Source organism: Anas platyrhynchos, chromosome 5 (genome assembly GCF_047663525.1).
Source record: "Anas platyrhynchos isolate ZD024472 breed Pekin duck chromosome 5, IASCAAS_PekinDuck_T2T, whole genome shotgun sequence".
NCBI classification, from domain to species: domain Eukaryota; kingdom Metazoa; phylum Chordata; class Aves; order Anseriformes; family Anatidae; genus Anas; species Anas platyrhynchos.
The window spans coordinates 60,660,154-60,682,571 of NC_092591.1; the positions used below are offsets into that span (position 1 = coordinate 60,660,154).

At 46.0% G+C, this 22,418-nt stretch overlaps 1 protein-coding gene across 1 annotated transcript; it reads left to right on the forward strand.

Moving 5' to 3' along the window:
* Positions 1 to 9: 9 nt before the first annotated feature.
* Positions 10 to 3,505, forward strand: RPS13 (ribosomal protein S13). The gene is made up of 6 exons (XM_027462169.3): positions 10 to 119; positions 243 to 291; positions 1,366 to 1,444; positions 2,192 to 2,361; positions 2,626 to 2,726; positions 3,425 to 3,505. Exons 1-6 carry the CDS (start codon positions 97 to 99, stop codon positions 3,456 to 3,458), a joined length of 456 nt encoding a protein of 151 aa, XP_027317970.1. The 5' UTR covers positions 10 to 96; the 3' UTR covers positions 3,459 to 3,505.
* The last annotated feature ends 18,913 nt before the right edge of the window (positions 3,506 to 22,418 follow it).

Below are 22,418 nucleotides of genomic sequence, written 5' to 3' on the forward strand. Positions count from 1 at the left end.
CGGGCGCTGAGGCGGGCGCTGAGGCGGCTTCCGGCGGCCATCGGGCGGGAAGCGCCGCCCCCCCGCGCCGCTCCCTTCTCTTCCGCCGCCGCCATCATGGGTCGCATGCACGCTCCCGGGTGCGGGGCCGGGGTGGCGCTGAGGGGGGACACGGAGGGGCCGTGAGGGGACCGGGGGGGACGGGGAGGGCCGGTGGGGGGCTGCCGGGCGGCGCTGAGCCTGTGCTGTGCTTCCTCCCGCAGAAAGGGCCTGTCCCAGTCGGCGCTGCCCTACCGCCGCAGCGTGCCCACGGTAAGGAGCCCGCGGCTGAGGCGAGGTGGAGGGGTGGGGAGCCCGCCTGACTGATTTCGCTTGAAATTCAGGCTTATTAGCGCGCTGAACTAAAGCAGCGTGGACTTAACTCGCCTCGTTTTGCGAGACGGGGGTGGGGGACGGAAGGATCGGTCTGTGGGGTGTGGAGGGAGCCATGCGCTGAAAAAATAGCTCAAAATAGCTCGTCAGAAGCGCGAGGCTAGAGCACAGGGAGATAGCCGAAAATAAAACGTTGTGAAACTGCCTGAAGCAACATCAAGTTGCTTTTCAAGCGTTTGGGTAACGATTGGGATGCTCAGATGCTGTGTTGGCGAGGAACCCTGTGGGTTTTACTTGTTTTCTGAACTGTAATCAACAGCGTTTCCAAATCCATCTTTCCACCGTTTCTATTTTATAACTTCACGATGTTAAAAAGGAAGGGGGGTGGAAGAAAAACTCCTGGGAGCTGTTGCAGCTTGTGGAAGGAGCCGGGATTGCCGAGCTCATTGCTGTTTTTCCTCTAATAACCAGAGAGCAGTGGCTCCATTAGCACAATTTAATGCATAAAAGAATAGAAAAGACAGAGTTTTATCTGGGTAGAGATCAAGTTCTTTCATGTTCAATTAATTTGTGTACCTCGAGTCTGACTTCCACTGATCTCTGTAGGTAGCACAGCAGGGAATGGATGGCTGAAGGGTCCTCAGCTTTGCCTTTCTGCCCAAGGCCCAGTTAAAGAGTTCCTTCTTTAACATGCAGCGATTTTCTCTATAAATTTGTATTTATGGGTCAAATCTGGCAGCTAATGATAAATGCTGTTTGGAGGCAGCATGGGGTATTTTAAACAGTCTTCCTTTGTTCACCTCTGTCTTCCTCCACCATTTTGGCTAGCACTATGGACTCACAGAATCTAAATAAAGTTTCTGTGTCATTAAAAGTGTAATTTCTCAGCTGTTTTCTCAAACATTACAAAACGGTTATTTCCATCACATATCATAGGCGTTCATAGAAAGTCTGTGCCTCTGTGCTAATCAGCGTTCATCAGTTGTTGTTCGTTTTTTTCCTAATTTTCTTTAGTGGCTGAAACTTACTTCTGATGACGTGAAGGAGCAGATCTACAAGCTTGCAAAGAAAGGCCTGACTCCCTCACAAATTGGTAAGGTTCATGAATAGCAGCTAAATGTAGGCAAAACACATCTTTCTGACCGTGAAAATGTACTAATTACCTCAACGTGGGTTAAATGTATTAAGAAAACACAGGTTTTCTTTGGTGTGTATGTATTCACTGTGCGAATACCTCTGGAAGTATGCAGTGTGTCTCTTTCTTGGAAGAAGCATATTTGATGAAGCAGCTATTTTTTCAGTCAGAAACTGTGAGGTATCTTTTTAATTCTAGAACCTCTTTAAGAATATTGGTGTGTGCTGTTGGGAAGCTTAGTTTCTTCAGTTTACCAGTTTCTATTTTGACTTTACTGTTAACTCTTAGCTTAGAGCTCCTGAGCAGAGTGTTCTAATAGAACACGCTTCCTGGCCTCCAGAGGTTTAATTCCAAAGTAGTCCCTGAAATCTTTGTTAACCCCAGAGCAAAGGGTGTTTGCATACCTTGCTTTTACAAGTTCTGCTGAAGATCTCCGTGCAGTATTGTAGCACTTACTGTATTACCTGCCTGTGTGTGATGTGTGGATCAATTGCCTGTTACGTGCTCTCTGATAGCATTTCAGTTTCTGTGAGTAGTATTTTGCTCACTCTCTGTCTACTGCTGTTCATGGTTTCTACCAGAAAGGTTTAACCGATATTTAGAGAGAATGTTTTTTTGGATGTCTGGTGAAATGGACCTTAAAGTAATAACATCCATTTGGGTAAAGTTTTTCTCTTCAGTGCAGTATGTAAATGTTTGTTTCAGGTGTGATCCTGAGGGATTCTCACGGTGTTGCCCAGGTTCGCTTTGTTACTGGCAACAAAATTTTGAGAATCCTTAAATCAAAGGGACTGGCCCCAGACCTCCCAGAGGATCTTTATCACTTGATCAAGAAAGCTGTTGCTGTTCGCAAGCATCTTGAGAGAAACAGAAAGGTGAGTGCTAATCAAAATAGGAACTCCACTTGTGTTTTTTTGTTTTGTTTTGTTTTTTTTTTTCAAATAATACAGGAGTTCCCTTATCGCTTCTTAGAACAGATTCTAAAACTTTATGCAATCCCGATCCCAGGCACCTGGGGAGAACCCCTTCGCTGTCCTATACCTTGGTTTGGATCACTTTCAACTCTCACGTTTTCTGATTTTTCAGTATCACGTTAGGCAGGGGTTTATGAATTTACCACACGTGATTTTATTTTCTAGGATAAAGATGCCAAGTTCCGCCTGATTCTGATTGAAAGCAGAATCCATCGTCTGGCTCGCTACTACAAGACGAAGAGGGTGCTGCCACCCAACTGGAAGTAGTAAGTCCTCTATTTTATGTTTCTGTTTTCACTGCAGTCTTCTAGGTCTAGTAAGCAATGTGCTGGGTCTGTTATTGAAAGGATCAAATGCTTTGTAATCTGACATACAGGTAAATCAGCCTGCAAAGAACAGGTGTTTTCATACTTAATAACTGATAAACTCATGGAACTCATTGCTGGGTAAAACAACTGCCACCACACTTGGAAAAAGAGAATTGTCTCAACAAGCGAAGCCTCTGTGTACTAGACAACTTCTCTAACACTTTACACAAAGTCCACTCTGTTCTTACTGAGATACTTTTATAATTCGTGTTGGTCTGAAAATCTGTTGAGAAATGGCTCCGTAGCTGTGGCAACAAGTGATAGTCATTTGTAGTTGTCGTTTCTCTAGGAAAAAATAGCCAACATTGCAGAATTCCTGTAGAAGCCTTAGGTAGACTTTTCTTTCTGAAGAGGCTGAAGTGCAGCTAGCCAGGTTATTGAAAATGGGGTTTAGTTCTGTTGTCCTATTTGTATTTTAAGAGGAAGGGCAAAGTCTGTCTTTATCCTATATAGAATTTTAAAAGAAGTTGTGATTAAGCTCAGGGCTGGTAGTTAAAGCTTTGAACTGAAGTAGTGGTTTTTGGCGACTGGTTTGTAATAATTGTCCCTGCAATTAATATTTCTCTCTCTCTTCCCCTCTTTTTCTCTCTTTTTAGTGAATCATCGACAGCTTCTGCCCTGGTCGCATAAGAGCTGGCTATGACTTACTGAAAGAATAAATTCCCATTGACTACGTTTGTGCTGTGTCTCTAAGTGGTTGGTGTCTTACAAAGATGGGGCAGTTTCAGGAAGCTGGAAGTAAACGGGCAGTGCTCAGACTGAAGCACAAATGTGGTGGTTTCCACGGTGCTGCCCTACATTTGTAAATCTCGGTAGTGGCTGTTGCTGGTCTGGATTCGCTGTAGAGTTTGTGACTGCTAGAACTTGATTTTGGATCTGGTAGATTCAAGTTAGACAAGTAACCTAGCCATTCACAGCAAGTGCATTTTCTTAATATGGTACCGTTCTGTGTGTGCCCTGCAGGAAGAACTGGGGAAGGAACCAAGGACAGGAGGAAAAATTGGGAACTTAAAGGTGGAGAGGAAAGAATTGGGGTGATGGAGGGAAACAAAACTGGAAGGGTAGATGGGATCATCGTAGGTTAATGTGGATCCATTCCTCTTGAAGAATGGGTGCAGAAAGCTTAAACAGATGTGAAACAGTTCCTGACAGCTGGGGGAAAGAGCGTGCCTCTGTGTGTGTGTCCATTTCAGGGCTCCTTGCCCCGTGGATGCCAGCAGGAACTCCTTTGTGGAATGCAGCTCCCTGCTCCTGGGGCTCCTGGGGCTTCCCTCTGTAGCTGCGCTTGCAAATAGTTCAGATGTTCTGGGTAACTGCTGGTGTCATTTGTAAGGGATTTTAAGAATCATCTTTGAGGTTTGGGTAAATAGAACCATTTAGCACTCCTCAGAGGTCATGGCTTTGCCGAGGCAGTTCCCCTAAACCCCAAGGGCAGTGGCTGCTCTACAGTCTTACTGGAGTTGTGCCTCCAGGTTTGAGGTAGTTGTGACCCAAGGAGTCAGCTTGCTGCTAAAATGGAGAGGACAGGCTTTTGTCTTTCATAGGAGAAAATTTTAAATGGAGGTTTTACTGAGCTGTTGTGACAGGTACTTCTTAAGTATTGGTGCACTACTTAAATTTTGCCATATTAAAAAGCATTTAAGTAAATTTAAAATAGACATAACATTTTTTTTAGGTGTAGTAACTACTTGCTAAGTTGTAAAAAATGGTGCCCAGTGCCTTTTTGATCCAGTTTCGCAGAAAGACAGGTTTCCTGTACTCTGATCACGAAGCTAAGCTTAATCCCATAGCATTTGGGATTAAGACAGTTTTAAAAGAAGAGCACTGCACTCCAGCTGAACTCTGTGAAGCACTGCTGTCTGGTCCGTCTTCAAGTTAGATTGCCAGCTTCCACACTCTGTCAAGGTACCTGCTGTTCTTTCTGCATAACTCGAAATTGGTGAGCTGGAGAAGATCTCTCTGTTTGCAGCTGATGTGGCAATACGGGTCAATCTTTTCCTTGCTGTTCATTAGTGGTAACGGCCAGCATTTAAAAAAAGTCCGTAAGCTTTCAGTCAGGTGTTTACAAGTGTGAATTTTTGCTTCAGTATTGAAATGAAAGAGGAGGCAGAGCTGACAGCACACAAAGCATCATTTTTCAGTACAAGGCAGTACAAGGGTAGCTCTCGCAGAGCTTGGAAGCAGGCAACCTTCCACGAGTCCAAGTATAAACGGCTGTCAGATCCTCTTAGTGTAGCAACAGCTTTTCCTAAGAGCCTTTGCTGGGGGTTTTCCTTTAGTGCTCCTGGTGTCTGCCTGCCAGGCTCTTGTAATTATCTCTTAAGTGTTCTGGGATGTAGTTGCAATAAACTCTGAGAATAGCAAAAAAAAAACAAACCCCAAGTGCTGTGGGTCTTTGGGGTTGAGGTACAGCTAACTCCGTCTGCAGTCCCTCCCAGTGCTCCTGACTGAACCAGCTCTGTGTAAGTAGTTGGAGTACCGGCAGGTGGCACTTTGAAACGCCAGTTTTACAAAGTTTGGTGTTATGAACAGTGCCACCTAGAGATGCGGTGTGAAGGCCAGCAGTCTGCTCACACCGGTGAGCAGGTTGTGTTTCATGGTGTAAATGCACACAGTGCCAGGTGACATCGTGGCTTTGAGGGAATGGTGGGGTGTTGTGCCTCCCAGGAGCAGAGGAGAGCACTGTGTAAATGCTGTGCTGTAACATCAGGAGCCAAGTTATAAAGGGGCAGATCCTGCAGAAGATCAAATCCGGGTGTCCAGAATTTGGCATGGGGAGGAGGCAGTCCTGCAGCGTGCCTCCGGAGAGAGGAGCCTGGTGCTGTGGAAACACGAGGTGAGTTCTGAGTTGGGGGCAGGACTGCGCCTGGCTGATGGTGAAACTCCAGGTAGTGTCCTACCCCCCAGCCACGCACCCACCGGGGCTGTCCCAGGGCTTGTGCTCCAGCTGCCAACGTGTCACACGGGTCATGGCTGTGTGGGGGGATGGTGGAGCCTCTCCTGCCCCTCTGGGTGAAGGTACGATCGCCTCCCTGGGCTGGAGGGACGTAATAGCAGGAATAAACGCAGGTGAAATGCAACAAGCCATCTCTGTCCCGTGGTTAGCTCCAGGCACCTCTCTGGCCCACTCCTACGCAGCAGTCTGGAGTGTTCTGTGGGCTCTGGGCCACGCTGCGTTCTTGCTTCCTCTTGTCAAAAAAATTGTCAAAAAACCTTCGTGGTTTCTTCTGGCTTGGCTTGAGTTTCACAAGCTGCGTTTGTTTCAGCCTCGTACCTGGCAGCTTTGCTGAATCTTCACCGGTCTTTGTGTCCTGCTGTCTTTTTGCTCTCCCAGTCAGTAGAAATCGGAGCAATTATGGTTGTCTTCCCTATCCCAGAGTCATTTTTTTCCTGCATTGTGGCAGCACTTGCCTCAGAAAGGAGCACTCTGTTCTTGTGGGCCTTGGCACACGGCTTGCCCAGCTGCCTTTGCCTCTCTGTTGCTGCGAGGCCTGTCCTCAGGAGAAACAGCTTGCTGGGCCGTGGGGTTTGTGACAGAGGCTGCTTTCCTTTGGCTCAGAAGCAACCGCTTTTGAAGCTTGGCTGCTAAGGCCCCCTGCCCTCTTCCAGAGCTGCTGGTAACTGGCATTATTCAACATTCCCATGAGTTAGGGAATGGATGGTTTTCCTTCTGAAGCAATCTGTTTTTTCTAGGGGGCATGAAGTTCTTCCCTCTGGTGCCTTTCTTTGGCCTCACTCTGATAACTCTGTAGTTTGTCCTGAAATGTTAAGTCCAGAAAGGTGAGTCTTTATTCCTATTCTTAAAATAACGTGTGGTTGCCACACGCAAATTCTACATGTGTTTTTAGAGAGAGATTGGAAGGTAACTGTTAAGGATGGGGAAGGGTTAACCCTGACAGGAGCTTAAGGAAAAGCTTTGATTTGGCCACATCCAGAGGAGTCGCTCAGAGCTAATTACTCGTTCCTCATTGCGGATTTTGTGACTAGTTTCCTTGTGGATGCAAAAAAATAATAATAAAAATGTCTTACCTCTGTCACTTTTTCTAATCAATAGTTCTATTCACAAGTGTTTCTGTGAAAACTAGGCAGCTCTTCTTGTAATAATTTGTTTCAAGTAAGGAAAATTAAATACCAGTTATTCTGGTAAGTCCACTGCTGAAAATAGATTTCTGAACCTGAAAAGGGAAAAAAAAAAAAAGTATCATCCAATACAATCATTACAAGAAAAAAAAAATTGTATGGCTGCACGTGTATGTTCTACTTTTTCTGGAAAACAGCTTTTCAAGTGCTTGAGTTTCTGCCTGTGAGATTTTTACAGCTTTCAACCCAAAATCACAGCGTGTGAGTTAATCCCAAATAGCCCGGTGTGGGTGAAACATATGTTCTGATGCTTCTGTGCGAAGGGCTGTGCGTTAACTTTCTGCCACTGTTTTCGGTGTCACTTAAGTTCATGAAAAACAATGTAGTTAAAAAGCAGCGCACGTGTTTCTCCAAGCTCAGGGGCCTGTTTCTCTCCGTGTTCCCATTTAAATAACGAGCAGTAGGGCCCACTGAAATCCCCAAAGGCAGGTTCGGTGCTCCCCCAGCTCTGGGGTAGCTGGTGGTTCTGGTTGAAGCCAGTGTTGCTCCGTGTTCACGCGGTTGTTTTGTTTCCTTTTCAATGCTAGGATCAAGCTAGTGAAAAAATGCGCTCTGTTGCTGGGAAGTCCCTTCAATGCCCGCATCATTTGCATGACAATCGTCGAGCTCCTACCGTGGCAACAGGAAAGGGTTCAGCACTGGTCGCTGCGCAAATGGGATGTCTGTGAATGTCCCTGCCTTGCTTCCCCAGGATTTCTAGACATGCTTGCAGCTGGATAAATGGCTTCCCTCAGTCCTCTCCACCGCCTCCTGCTTTTAGGATAAATTTTCCTTCTGGTTAGAAACCCGTAAGCCTTAATATGATCGGTGTTGCTGACTAGCACAAGTTCCTTCTGCCACCACAGTGTGTAGTGAAGACACTGAATAACCAGAGCTGCATCGTTCCCAAGGTTAATGTTAGCAGCACAGCAGCGTGTTCTGGCTGTGAGGGTGAATGGTGGTGCTGTCTGCAGGATGTGGTCACTACAGGAGAAGTTGTGGTGGTTCTGGGAGCTCGCTCAGTACTGAGGACAAAAGGAGGCGAGGTACAGAGTGTTTCATCAACCTGCGAGCTGGAGCTAGTGTGGCAAGTAATTGCGTTGGCTGTGCCTGAGGCAAGTGGTGTTCCTACATTAAAAGATCACCTGAGTTTTCTAGTGAGTGCTGGTTTTACAGGCTGATATTTTATTCCCTTTGAGGCTGCTCGCTCAAGACCCCTTTTCAGGTCAGAATTCTCCTTCTTCAGAGCCAAGAAGGGGCTTTCAAGTTTAGTGCAGCTGTCAGGGATCAATCTCTTGTACAGCTCCTTCAAGTTCTTTCTGATGCAGATGAATAATTTCTGCAGATCCTGAGCCCTGTGTTACGCCAGAGCGGGAAGAGGGTGGCTGGCGTTTTGAACTGCAGAAGCTGCTGACTGACTGGGTGAAGTAACCAGTGACAGCCATTAAAAATTGATCAGGTTAAATGAACTTGGGAAGGATCCAAATCCCAGAGCATCGGTTCTGATGGTGAAGGCGTTTGAGATTTGCAGGGAAGAGGATGGAAACACATTTCTCAGTGTAACGTACGCTGTTGGATGCCAGGACACACCACATTCCTTGTGGTATTTCTTGTGGTGGTTTTAGTTTTTTTTTTTTTTTTAACAATGGAAGAATTGTAGCATCTTTTTCCTTGAAATCAAGCCCACCCCACCTTGCTCAGCTCTGACATTCTTGGAAAAACGAGGGCTCTAAATCAGTGACTCTTCAGATACTGCTAACATAGCAGCACTTATTTTCTGTGTTGGGTATTCCATGTAAAACTCAAACTCTTCCTACAGATAAGTCCTTGGGCTTCGCTTCAGTAGTGATTCCTGATAACTTTCTTCAACAATGAAGTCAGATCTGGGTTCTCCTTGTTTTGGTATTTTGCCATTCAAATCTTTGTATTCGGAAAGCACGATGAGACTAATATCTGAAATTTGGCTTTTGGTAGCTCCTGTCAACCATGGATCTCCAAAACCTGTATGATTACCAAATACAGCTGACATCCTGGGATGCAGAGGGAGGTAACTCTGAGTGGTACCAAGTACTATGCTTACCCTTGATCGTGTTGTGTAACGTTCAGGACATCTTTTGGAGGAAGCATTTGGTTTTCTGCAGCTCCCCAGATGTGAGTGCAGCCTCGGTGCTGCTCTAACACCATTTTACCAGTGCCTAGCTCTTGCACCGTGCTTTTGACCCGTGCGTGTCGGTGCTTTGTGTGGGGATGGAGTACTGCTCGCCATTCCTCACCCTTTGCAGTGAGACAGGCACTAAGCAGAGAAATAGCTTGCCTGGGGGGTCTCAGAGCAAGCCATGACGTGGCTTAGTCCTTAGTCCTGCTGTACAGCTCTCTCTTAGCAAACCTCTTAGCAAACATCAGTACCTTCTGCAGCTGTGTAATAAAAATCTGAGGGCTGCAAACTGGCCTAGTGAGAGGCTCTATTTCAGGTAAGGGTGCCCATCAGCCTTGCTTCTGATCCGAAGATCAAACTTAACAGGACCGAATACCCTCTTCCAGAAGGCAGCAGTGACAGCGGTGAGCATCAGGCAAAACACCACCAATAAAGCAGAAGAGCTGGGGGGTTTCACAGACTTTACGTGGCTGGATTTGATTCAGCTGCTGGACTCGGCATGGGAACTTTCACAAGAGCTGCTTCATGGATTGCGGAGTGCTCCATCTGAGTCTTTATCAGAAACAGCGGTGCCTGGCTCCGCAGCATCTATCCCCAGAGGGCATGAGGATGGCCTGTCTGGTTACTGCTCACACGGACCCCTGCATCAGGCACGCAGGCAGCATCCCGTTCAAACGCAGTTTCCCTTGCTGCAGTCCTTTTAACACTCAAGCTAAGAGTCAGCTTACACAGAAGCCTTCTGCTTAAGTTTGCATTTACTTCTCGTGGCCAGGAATCTTGTTCTGCTGTCAAACCAGAAACCACAAGCCATTTATCCATTTGGGGGTAGGACAAAATGACTGTCTGGCCAATCACTCAAGGAGCTGGTGAATGACGCTGGTGTAGATCGGTAGCTGGACTTGACTGAATCAGTGCAAACCTCTGTCATGCTGTAAGTTGCTGTCTGTGTTCAGTTCTTTCCCGGCAATCCTGACGTATTTTGCCCTTTCAGTACCTCCTGCCCTCCTCCTTTTTCTTTTTCCACAAAAAGTCTGGTTCTCTCTGTGCTTTTCTTCAGCATCTCTAGGTGGCATGACCATGCTGCAAATGGAGTCGTGCCAGCAGGGAGTTCTGGTGGCGATGATTTAGCTCAGTGACGGTCCCACAGCCTGGGACCCTGGCAGGGAGCTCACTGCCTTCCTTTGCTGCTCCAGCTGTGGTCCCTCTGGATAAAGCAGATTCAAGCTAACCTTAACTATCACTGCCCATCTTAAATTGCAGGTATCTCTTTGTGGAGGAGGAAGGGGAATCATACTGCCTAGTTTTTTGTTTCCCAAACGCAGGAACGGGCTCTCTCCCAGCTACCAGCATCCAGGCTGGCTCCTGATGGTGGGAGCCTTCGTGGATCCCATGGCTCAGGAAGTTAGTTTTTCAGGATAATTGAGCAGTCGTTGGTTCTGCTTTTATTTTTTCCCTTCCCTTTTGTCTTTTAAATGCCTACCATGCTGTTACAGCAGTGTTGTCATCTTTAAAATAATGTTTTTATGAACCACAGGTCTTTAAAAGTTCAAGCTTGCTACAAAAGTGAAATCCAAATGGCACTGTACTGCAGGGAGAATCATGAGCATGTTAGGTAAGGCTGGGGCTTCTGTTCTCACTGCAATAACTCCGGTCACAAGACCTCTCTCTCCAAAGCAGCATCCCTCGATTACCTTGTTGTTACTGCTAACATTAATAATTCAGTGCGTGGAAGCAAAGCCTTATGAGGGACATGGACGCTTCGTGTCCTGACAGGTGCGATGGACGTGCTGATTTTCAGTTCCCTTGACAGTTCCCTCGAGCATTGAACCAGTTCAGCACTTCCCTCCCCACCTGGAGGAGCGCTCTGGCTGGGAGCTTGGGATGGCCAGCGGCTGAGGGGAAGGCCTGAGCTCAGTGTTGTTCCTGTTTGGTGCTCGGCCTCTGCCACACGGTTTTGCCTCGAGCTGGTTGTTTTCGTAGGGTATAAGCTAAGAGCATTTTGGCCCCTATTGTTTAGTTTGTCCTTGGGTTGGCCCGCTCCTAATTACCGCCTGGTTACTATTGCTATTATTCTTGTTTAATGAGATAACCCAAATAATCTCATTTCAGTTTCACAGATCATTAGATCCAGCACACTTATTAATAAGGCACTTGTGAGTTCTTTGCGTCCACTCAGCTGTTTTCAGCCCTCCTCTTACCCTCTGTAAGGAAGGGAAGAGATGCGCCAAGCACTTAGGAGTGGAATACGTTCCTTTAAACTATCAGCACCTGTCACTGCCCATTGGTTAAACACCAGCTTCACTTTGTCAGTGGAGGTAGGAAAAACATTTTGCGTTGCTGCAGCCCCCTCCTGCTGAGCAGGGTCACCTTCCCCTGCAGACGGGATCGCGCAGCAGGTGCAGGGCCATTTGGCTCCACTGCCAGCAGGATGAGAGGGAGCAGGGACACTCTCGTGCCTGCTTTGCAATGGCAATGAGAGGCAGGGAGACACGAGGGGCACCAGCCAGTTGGTTGCTTCCCCACCTTGTAAGCGGTGCGTTTCGCGAGTCTCCCCAGGGCATGGCAGCCGCAGCTGTGTGCCCCATGCCTCATTTGCTGTTTGTAAGATCCTCGCCGGTGAGATGCGCCTCGGAAGCAGGGAGTGTGGGTCAGGCACAGCTGGCAGGATGGCAGGGAGCACAGGTGCGTGCCCTTGGTTAAAATATTTGCAGTCCTCTGTCACATTTCCCATTCAACGATAGACCCACGCCGTTGACTCAGAACAGCAACCAAGCAGTGAAATGACAAAAGGAGAAAGGTTAGAGAAATCAGCCCTGTTTCATGGTTAAATAAACTGGCACGGGCTGTCTGAGCAGCTGTGGGTGCTTTGATGAGTTGTACCAAGGCTTCTCCCTGCTGTGCGACCTGCGGGTGTCTGTGGCAGAAATGGAAAGAGCTGCTGGAAACGGCTGGGGGCTGGAGGCCTCCATTCACCTGCAGAAGTCTTCAGCTTGGTTAAGTGCTAGCTCTTCAAGGAAACGTTGCCTCGAGGCTTGCTTGATGTTGGGGACGCTTAAGCAGGATTTAGCAGTCTCTCGGCTCTTGTTCCTGTCTTTTCACCGCCCTTTCTTTAGTGATGGCAAGGTTACTGATGCAGCAGGGTGCTTGGCTGGAGTGAGAACTCATCGTCTGGGAAGAAAAAAAATCATTGTAAAACATGTTGGGGTCAATTCGGTGTGTTTCTCTTCTTTGGCACTGCAAAAAATAGCGTTGACAGAGAGCGGTGCGAAGGTAGGAGCAAATCCCTGCCCAAGGAGAGACGGGATGGCGTGAGGTTGACTTTCCTGTTTGGTATGGGCATCTGTGTGAGAAGTCTCTTCTTTCCTCAAGATTTGCTACATTGCTGCACAGTTTTTTTCTCTTAATTAATTTCTTTCAGCTCTGTCAGTGTACAGGATAATTAAATGCTTCAGTATCTTGTCATAAAAATGCCACTTTTCAGAGGAATTGTCTTAATGAGCCTGTTTTTCAGCCTAGCAGAAGCCCATTTATTAGCCCAGTGTGTATTTTTAGAGCGTGGCATTAGTCAGAAAAGCCCGTTAGATCGTTATACAAGTGGCTGAATCAGCAAACTGTATCTGCTGCTACCCTGTCAAAGCAATAACGTGAACATTATCAAAGTGATTAAAAGCCATTCATTCATTTTGCATTTGAGTTGACAAGTTCATTCCTGTCGAGGCACACAGTACGAAGCTGCAAGAAAGGCAATCTGAAAGCTCATCATATATCTCAACCTGAAGATCTACCGGCGTGTGACAGATGCAATCAAAATATGACAATTGAGTGAAATATTGGACGCCTCTGTTCTGCCGCGTGGCAGGTTGTCAGTGGCAGAGCAAAACCAGCCTTAGCCTGGGACACTTTTTTTGTTGAGGACGTGCGTCTTTATGCTGTGACTTTAAAAACAAAGTTGTGTGTGCTTGAATAGGGCAGGGTTTCCCTGAAAGTCACCAGCCTTCATCTCTGGGTCATCCTCCTGGAGCTCTGGAGCCGCAGCAGTGCCGCTGGTCTTTCCTCGAGGGGTGCTATGGGGTGCGTTTGGCTGGTGGGTGCCCCAGCTCCTCAGGCTCCCAGGGTGGCTGTTGAGGGCCGGGTGTTTTAGATGCAGTTCTCGGCCATGGCAGGGGGCTATTGTTTGTCCAGGGTTGTTCATATTTAGAGGGGAAGGTACAGGAAGGATTGACATTGATGCCGTGACCTTTCTGAAAAAGCAGAGTGGACAGAAAGGTTCAATTTCCAGGGAGACGGCTCAATTAACTTGTTTGTAACAGGTGCAGGATTTCATTTGCTAAAATGAGGAGGATGGGACCCGTTTGGAACCTCCTTTTCTGAAAAGAGCTCTAAACATTAAATCAAGACCCAGGAACCTCAAGGGCATTTTAATCAGATTTTAAAGGGAATAGCTCAGCTTCTTTTGGCTAACCAAAAATTTTACAGTAGGAAGTAAAATGAAGTCACAAAACACCTACTGGCTGGAGTGGGAGATTTGCATGCAGCCGTCTGTTTTTCAGGAACAAATGTAAAGCAGCTTTGACTTCTGCAAGTCAAATTATGCCTCAAGAACGGAAAAGGCAGTGGATGGGAAGCACAAGTCACTCCTTTGTAAAAATCCAACACCTGCTTTCACTGGTGGTCTCACCTACTCTGTGCTGATCGGGATACATGAAGGAATTGATGTCCCCAAGTCCTTTGACAATGATCCACCCAGCTATCACAGCACCCGTTTGAAGGGTATTCGCCCTTTTAATGGCTATTGTGTGTGCTATGCACAATTGATTCTACCACGATGAAGAAAAAACATGATTTATTTTGGCATTTATACCAGGCAAAGAAAAAGTAGAAAACCTGCTGGTGGGTGTTTATCCAGGGAAGAGGTTATCCAGTAGCTTTTCTAGCAGGGAACCGGTGGTGTTTTCAGAGCCCATGGAGATGATGCTCCACAGACACTGGTGGTGATTTAGACAAGTTAGGTACCCAACTGTGAATTGTACACTGGCAATCTCACATTTGTAGGCACATTTCTAGTCATTAGGTGGAGTCTTCCTGCTTAAATGTGTTTGTCCCCTCGTTGGCACTCTCCGAATCAAGAAAATGAATGCTTGAAGCTGTTTACTAAATTATCTTCACTAGCTTGCTAATCTGAATCATGCCTGGGATATGATCGTTTGTACTGATTTTGAGGAAGAAAAGGAGGAAGTGGCTGATTTACAAATGAAGTGTAAATTCGAATGATGAGATAGCTGAGGCCTGACAGATAGAACTAAAGATAGTCCTTCATTTTGAGGAGCAAAATCTGAATTTCTGGAAGGCATTCGAAAACTCACAGGAAGACTGTAAGCCTTGGACTGATAAATGCATCCCAGAACATGCTGGAGAAGGGAATTGCAGTAGCACTGCACAAAATCTTGGCATTGATATAGGCATGGGGATGAACAGCTGAATGTTTTGCATCTGAGAAGGCAACGTCTAATGATCTGTCATTGCTTTTCATCTCTTATCTATCAAAAATCTGAGCATTCATTTCTATTGGTGATTTGTTATTGTCGGCACCCTTTGCCAACAGGACTGTGTTACAGCTAAATTGTGGTACGTGGAGCATCAACATTCACTTTAAGCATTTGCCACAAGAGAGCAGTGTTGGTGTGATGTGCTAGGGGAGCGTGAGCCTCTGCTAGCCTAATTCTTCCATCAAAATGTGCATTGAAGTAATGCTAGAGAAGTTCGCATACAGTACGGCAAATCTCCTGGGAGTTCAGCAGGGTTAAGGGATGAAAATGATGTCTGGTGCTTCATTTGAGGTGCTGAGTTTTTTAGAGACGTAATTGAATTGACTGTGGGATCTTTCTTTGTGGAATTTCGAGGAATTGATGTACATTTTTATCGCACTGTGCTGCTAATCCAGAGATGTTTGCTCCTACATTCACTGGCGCAAGTCAGTGCAATCAGTGCTGTTTCTATGCTCAGAGTATGATTGCTGATGCACACAGGTTTGCGTACTGTATAGCCAGTTCTTCAGACCCACAGACCTGCTTCTGCCGACTGCACTGCGAGGTGAGATTCCTCCTCCGTGGAACCGCAAAACAGGAGCTCTCTGTGCGTACATCCTGGGCATCCATCAGCACCCAGACTTTGCCTCATTTACAGACACTGAAATGAATCAGCTGAACTGCCTGCTGCTGGGGAAACCCGAAACTACTGCTCCTCTGCAGGTGCCCAGGTGCCCCGTACACAAACCATTACAGCTGTGCCAGCAGACTCGCTGCTCCCTGCCCCTTTCTGGCTGGGGACCAGAGCTGCAGCACTAACTGAAACATTACTGCCAGCCTGCCCCATTTTCCGAATTTCTATCAACAGAACTCGATGCAAATTTTTGGAAGCGTGGATACTGCAGTTTCTGAGTTGAAAGCCCGGAGTCTGATTTTAAAACTACCACTACGACTTGACTTGGAGCTGCCAACGATCTAGCCCATGTGACAGAAAAGTTGCTGTCTGAAAATGACAAGGGAAGTATGTGTCAAAATGAGATCCGACTGAAGGTGGGCTGAGAAAGCAGGGAGGATTACTTCAGGATGACAGGTGCCTAATGGAGGGATAGATAGATATCTATCTGCTGTCAGCAGATCTTGAAGTACCTCCTGTTGGATGTTGAGGAAAGGGAAATGGCAAATTTGGTTACTGTTCTCTTGCTTTACCTGTTAGTTTTCAGAAGACTGATATGCAGAGGTAGTCACAGTATGTGCTAGCTTGTCAACAAGGATGAGAGCTGGCATAAAGTCTATCTGAACTGATTAGATGAATTAGTGCATTTCCTAAAGTAGCCAAAACTGAGCATCGTTTTGCCTAAAAATAGTTATCTTTCCTTATCTGAATGTCATGTATCTACTATGCCTTCCACTTCCGAAATGTTATCGCAGCTGCAGTGTCCTGCATCCTAAATTTAGAACCATTCATCCTACTGAATTTTCCACTACAGCACGTGGGTGCAGAACAGCAGCTTTTTTTAGACAATAAAAAAATAAAAACAAGGTAAGAATAATGTAATGCAGTGCTGCTAAACTGAACTGCCTCTACTTAACCTTCAGCAGCTGCCACTGGCTTGACTTCAGCCGTTCTATTAAGTAATGGCTGTACAGAATGGGTAGGGATTTTCCTGGGTCTTGATTGTCAGTGGTGCTTCTGTTTATTTTTTTTTTTTCCTGGTGTACTTAGGAGTGTCCTTGCCAGCCCTTCTGTAAAACATCGGCTATAGCAAGCGAAGTCACACAGGACACAAATTGTGCTGGCTAACTGCACCTCTGCAAAAGAGGTCAGGCCATGATGCTGCTTGTTGCTGCAGCTTTGATTTGAACGTGAAGTACACACCTAACATGCAGGGAGATGAGGCCAGAGGTTTCTAGAGCTTTATCAATTTATGGCATTTTATGAACCCTCAGAAGCAGAGGTATTTTTTTCACCGGTACATGCAGAGGCAAGGACACAATCTACTTTCTTCTATTCATACAGAGTCGCCAGGACAATAGCCCCTGTAATACCTTACACCGATTTATTTTCATATTTTAGGACTTCCCAGAATACCTTTGACTAAGTCCAGGCTTAAATTAAGGGCATGTACTACTTCATAGCTTTCTGCTGTTAAATGCTTGTAAACTTCCCTTTTGTCTTCTGTCTAATCAAAACATCTCCCAGAGGCTGAACCATCTGTTGACAGAGCAGGTGAGTGAGCCTGTATGCTTGATGAGAAGGGTGCCCTTCTGCTGATAAAATGAGCACAGCGCTTCATACATTCTGAATTGCTGTTGGGTCCAGCAAATGTTGATTTTGTTGAAAGGTTTTGCTAGTTCTTTTCTGATTACCAGTTAAAGAAAATGGTTTAAAAAATAAAAACCGTAAAAAATGTGTTATGTAAAGTGTGAATTTGTAGAACAAAGTTGCTTTTTCATTCCTGACAAAGGATGCAGAAATCTCAAGGGGCCTGTAGATTAACAGAAAAGTACTTCTCTGTAATCTTCACCTCTGTTTTCCTTTGCAAACTCTGTAAACTCCAGTGACGGCAAGAATCAAGTTCTTTGGCTGGATTCTTCAGGTGACATCGATGGAACACAAAAATCCTATGAATGATGGGAAAAAGAAGGGAAAAAAAAAAAGTTATTTCCTGACATTTTGAACATCAGAATGCAGCTCCTCACAGTGGCCAAGCCGAAGCAGCCTTTAGACGCAGCTCTGCAGGGTGAGCAGTGCTCAAAGTGGATTTCATGCTCACGCGTCCTCCTTTGTGTGGCTGAAAAGAGCGGCTCCTGCCCAGCGCGGGGCTCGGATGCCATTCCCAAAGCAAGCTGGCTGCGGGGCCACCCTTCTCCCTGCACTGCCTGCTCCCAGAGAGACACAATTCTGTAGTCAGCCACAGTTTCAGCGCTGCAAATCCCTTGTTAGAAGAGTTGTCAGAAGTCGGTTTTACAGGGAATGGCCGTAAGAGCTTGCAGGCGCGCTGCGGTTTTGGTTTGCAGGGGCTGAATGGGGCTCCCACCTCAGCTGGTTTGTTTGTGCATTCTTTTTAGAATTCAGAATTTGATGTTATTTTTTCAACGTTTCTTATCTTTCAGAAGAAATAGAGAGAGAGAGGTGGATTTGTGCGTCTTCCCTCGGAAGCAATGCAAATTTTGTCTGAAGCCAAACTGTTCTCATCAAAAATGGATTTAATGGTGATCTGCTTTCTGCGGGGCCAGATCAGCCTGATGTGTATCTGAGCTCTCATTACCTTCTACACCTCCAGACATCACCTCTGACCCTTCTGCTACGCGTCTCTTCACTGACAAACCTGCAATCTCAGCTCTCAGCTTCCTCACCCAAGCTGTGTTCGGTTCTCGTCCCCTAGCTTTTGGGATAAGCCAGTAAAGCCTAGGTCCACGCTGCTGTTTTCAGTTGAGAAGGGCACGGTGCCACTGCTCGACGATTTGGCATTCTTGCAGAGCTCTCTTTTGTAATCATCCAGGGTAACTGTCTGGAAAACAGACTTAGTCATTTCTTACTTAAAAAGCAGCTCGGTCCCTTAACACAACTACCTCAAACAGTCCTGTGGCAGTTTTGCAGTTAGGGCAATCAGTGGGAATGTTCATTATTTCGTCCTTTATCGTGGTTATGTTTAGTCAGACACTAAATACATACCACGCACTGCAGCTCTGTGGCTCTCTTTGTGCATTGTGTGACCCCATACCTGGACCTTTAATCAGCCTGTGGGAGTGCTCTTGTATCGCACTTCCTGAGATTAAGAACGGGTTTCTGTAAGAGAAAGTGACTCAGGATCAAAGATTAATAATCACCCTTTTGTTGCTTTTGCCTTTTGTCCATTTCAGAATAAAAGGCATAGGATACAAGGGGAGGGAAGGTGGAATTTCAGGCAGCACGGTTTATTCCTACTGTATTTTTAGGTTGCTTTAAGTATTTTAGTCAAAAAGCTGAAGGCTGGTGGAAGAAGGACTGCGGGATGCCTGCTTATGACTGGCTCCAAGGGAGGAGTCCAGTTACAACAGAAATGTTCCTGTTCCTAAAGGCAGATCCAGATCTGAACTTCTGCAAAGCTCTGAGATGGGCTTCGGTTCAGGTTTCTCCCCAGTTGTTATTTGCTCTCACAGTGCCTGAGGGCTCCTGGTGAGATCAGGACTTCCTTTCGCTGAATGGTTTATAAGAGAGAGGTTCACGAGATGAAGAAAAAGGACAGAACCAGCGCGCAGGAGAGGAAACATTATTTTCCTTTGTATATTTGTAAGATGACAACTGAGTCACAGGGTCCCTCTGAAAGTCTATGAAATATTTGGGAACTGAGCTCGGGTGTCCCCAGGTCAGCGTTCCAACACAAGATATCCTTCCTCTGTTTTTCGTGGTTGTCGCATGGTCGGGATGAGAGTAGAGCGCAACAAACTCTTGGAAGCTACTCGGGAGCGTTTGGCAGCACTTCCCTGAGCTTCCTTCGGTACGTGTTTTTCTTTGCCCTTAGTCCCTGTTCCCATACGTTGAAATTTCACTGCAGCAAAATTTCAGTGCTCCAATAAGAAAGACATTCTGAAAAATGACAAAGCACAGGCCTCTGCCCGGCCTTTCACCCTGCCAGAATTCATCGGTTTTGTCCTTAAGTAAAGCGCAAACCTGCGAGCTTTTATCAGACATTGTGCTCTGCTGTGTTGGAGCAGCTCTTAGCAGAAGAATGCTTTTGGCTGTTAGCTTTATCAAATATAATCCTGAATTGAGCATCACTAATTTTTGTGCTTTATTATGCACTTCACAGTTGTTGTTTTTTGTTTGTTTGTTTGTTTGTTTTTTGAGGCCTTCAGTCATGTTATTTGAAGGTGTAAAGCTTCCAGTTCTTACTGGGGTGGGTGGGGCCTCAAGCGTGTGAACCTAGGGTTTAGAAAACAGAGAAAACACAAGCTTCTTTATTAATATTATTTAATCAAAAGCTTCCTGAACTGTTGTTGTTTTTTAGGGTCTGACTCAGGCTTGACAGCACGGGGCTGGCAATGCTGTGTTGCACGTCGCTGTGGGAATCGGGGTATGGATCACGCTGCAGATATCAGTGGGAATTATGTCCGTGTATCAGAGGGAAAACTTCAAAATGCTAGAAACAGGGACGTTCGTGATCTCCAGTACGTAAAAGGTGCATTGTGTTTCCTTTAAGTGTTCATCTCGCATCGCCCTCGCATCCTCCCAGCCTCAGTGAGGGACAAACTCTCCTTTCCCATAGACCAGAGTAAAGTCAGAGGAGCTGTGCTGAATGTGCATGGAGCTTGACCTAGAATACCTGCCAGCATCGTGTCTCCATTAGCACAAGCTATCATCTGAGTGCTGTATGTGACAGGAACCGTGGGGTTACAGCCTTGCGACAGGGGAACTTTGCATAGAAAAGATTTAAATAGCGCTAGCCTTTTTTTCCTGCTGCTCCAAACTTTCCCTGGGGCTATTATCATGGATTGTTAGAGTACAGTGAATTTGTGTCACGTGTGCCAGCAGGTAAACCTGCTTCATTTCAACAAATTGGCTTCGATGAGCAACAGCAGCAGGCAGTATCCTTTGCTAACCTTGGAGCTGATGACTATGGAAGCTGTGTGTTCATCTCAGAAGGTGCCTGATAACTCCAAAAGAAGTCATGCCAGCGCCATTAAGCAGAAAGTAAGATCCTGAAGAGACGTTCTGGGAGAGTCACGGGTAGGATCATTCAGCCCCGCCATCAGTTGTCCCTCCAGTTTTATGTACACGCACCAAAAAGCTCCACGTTACCTCTTCCTCTGACTTGGTGGTGTGGCCGTTCAGTCAGCACGTGGCAATGACATCTCCTGACCAGGACAACAGCAGGCCCTGCTCCTTCCCCCAGGGTTTGGAGCAGAGTTTTGTGCTCTCCCCTCCCCAGCACTCACTGACGGAGCCGGTGATGCTCTGATCCTGCTGCCTCTGGAGCTGGGATGCTCCGGGCCTTGCCAGAGGTGAGAGCTGGTAGGAGGCTGAGTGCTGCATGGGGGGAAGACTTCAGCAGAGGGCACAATAAATCCTCACAGCGAAGTCATCTCATCCAGATGTCAAGTTTTTTCACATAAAACCACTTTCCGTGGACTTGTGAGAAGCTGTACTTCACAACCTCCTTGTTTAGGCAAAGAGGATATAAAAACTAAAGCGAGGAGCGGACCGGGCTCTCCGGACTCTGCTCTGTGAGGATCAGTGTGTTCCTTTAACCACAGATATTGTGAACTCAGGGCATAGGAAACTGGGAAAGCTGCCAGCGCAGGATAGAATGAAGATTAATGCAGGCAGGTCGTAGGCAAGTTTTCCACATTTCCTTCACAGGATGTCAATACATTAAGATTATTTATGAATTTATATAGGATATGATCATAAAGGCTGCCAATAAAAGGCCCTCCTTCCTAGCCTGAGCTGTAGCACTTCTTCTGTTCAGTCTGTGGCTTCTCCTGTACAAAGCTGCTACTGTGCCGAGCCGTGTGCGTTGGGGGAGAATACATTTCTGAAGGGATTATGTTGAAACCGCCCAACTTGTTTCCATTTAGGCTTAGGCTAGATTTAAATTTTGGCTTCTGGATGTGAATAACAAACGCATTGATTTGCGGAATTGCTTCCCGTTCCCAGGAAACGCTTCCAAAAAGTCAAGATGAGATTCTCCTGATTTTTTTTTCTTACACCCTTAATATAGGAGTGAACTCCAGATCTGTCCAGAGACAAACCTGCCCCATTAGGATCAATATTAGCACCTCACGCAGACCATGTCCCAGTTTCTTGTGGATGCTCCAGTTTTACAGTGGTAGCCAATTATGTCGGAGCTGAGCGGTTTGTCCCAGTTTCCCTAAAATAACACGTCGCATTGACAAAGTGCCTATTATCTCAAGTTATTGCAGCATTTTACCAATGACAAAAATATCTCTTAATACCTGTACAAGCCTCTGGGAGGTGGAGGTGGCAATTGGAAAAGGAATAACAACGACAATATTAACAAGAGACAAAACAGCAAAGCATCATGCTTCGAATTCTTAGAATTAAGAATTTGGAAGCTATTTGCATTTTTGCGGTGTCCGAAATCAAATGCTGAATCAAAGTCTAGGAGAGCAGAAAATATTAAGATCCTTTCTTTACATTTGTCAGAAATACCTTAGATTTCAGCACAAAACCCTCGTGAACGTTGCCAGGATTCCCTGTGGATTTCTATGACGTCTCCTAGTAAAAAATCCGTTGTTGAGATGCTTTTTAGCTATGGGATTGCTTCACTTTTGGTCGATTTTTACCAGCTTAATAAAAAAGCTACTGTTCTGTCTTGATTTGGAGGACTGTGTCTGCCAAAAGAAAGTTCCTCACAAATTAATTAAAGATTATTTCCTGCTTTGCCTGGCATTCCTCGGTAATAATGCCAGTTTTTTCTTTTTCTTTCCCCAGAGTTCATGCATGACCTTCTCAGTGAAGCTCTGTTGGGGAGGGGGGTGAGGGTCACAAAACAAAACAACCACAATAAGCTCGTCAGAAGTGTATCTTTGACTCAGTGCTGTTCACCGTAACGCAGTCCCAGTTTCTTATTTTCTTTCTTCATCGGTGAGACAGGATTACACCCAATCCTCTCCACAGCCTCCCAGTTGCGATGTGCTGGCGTCTCTCCTCTGTATTGTGTTCTGTCAATTATTAGAGGCTATTAGAGAGATGTGTATAAGACATTTCAAGTTGTTGAGCTGGCAAATGTTTATTCGAAGTGGCTTTTGATTCCTGAGGAAATTCCAAGGGGGGGTGGATTAGTC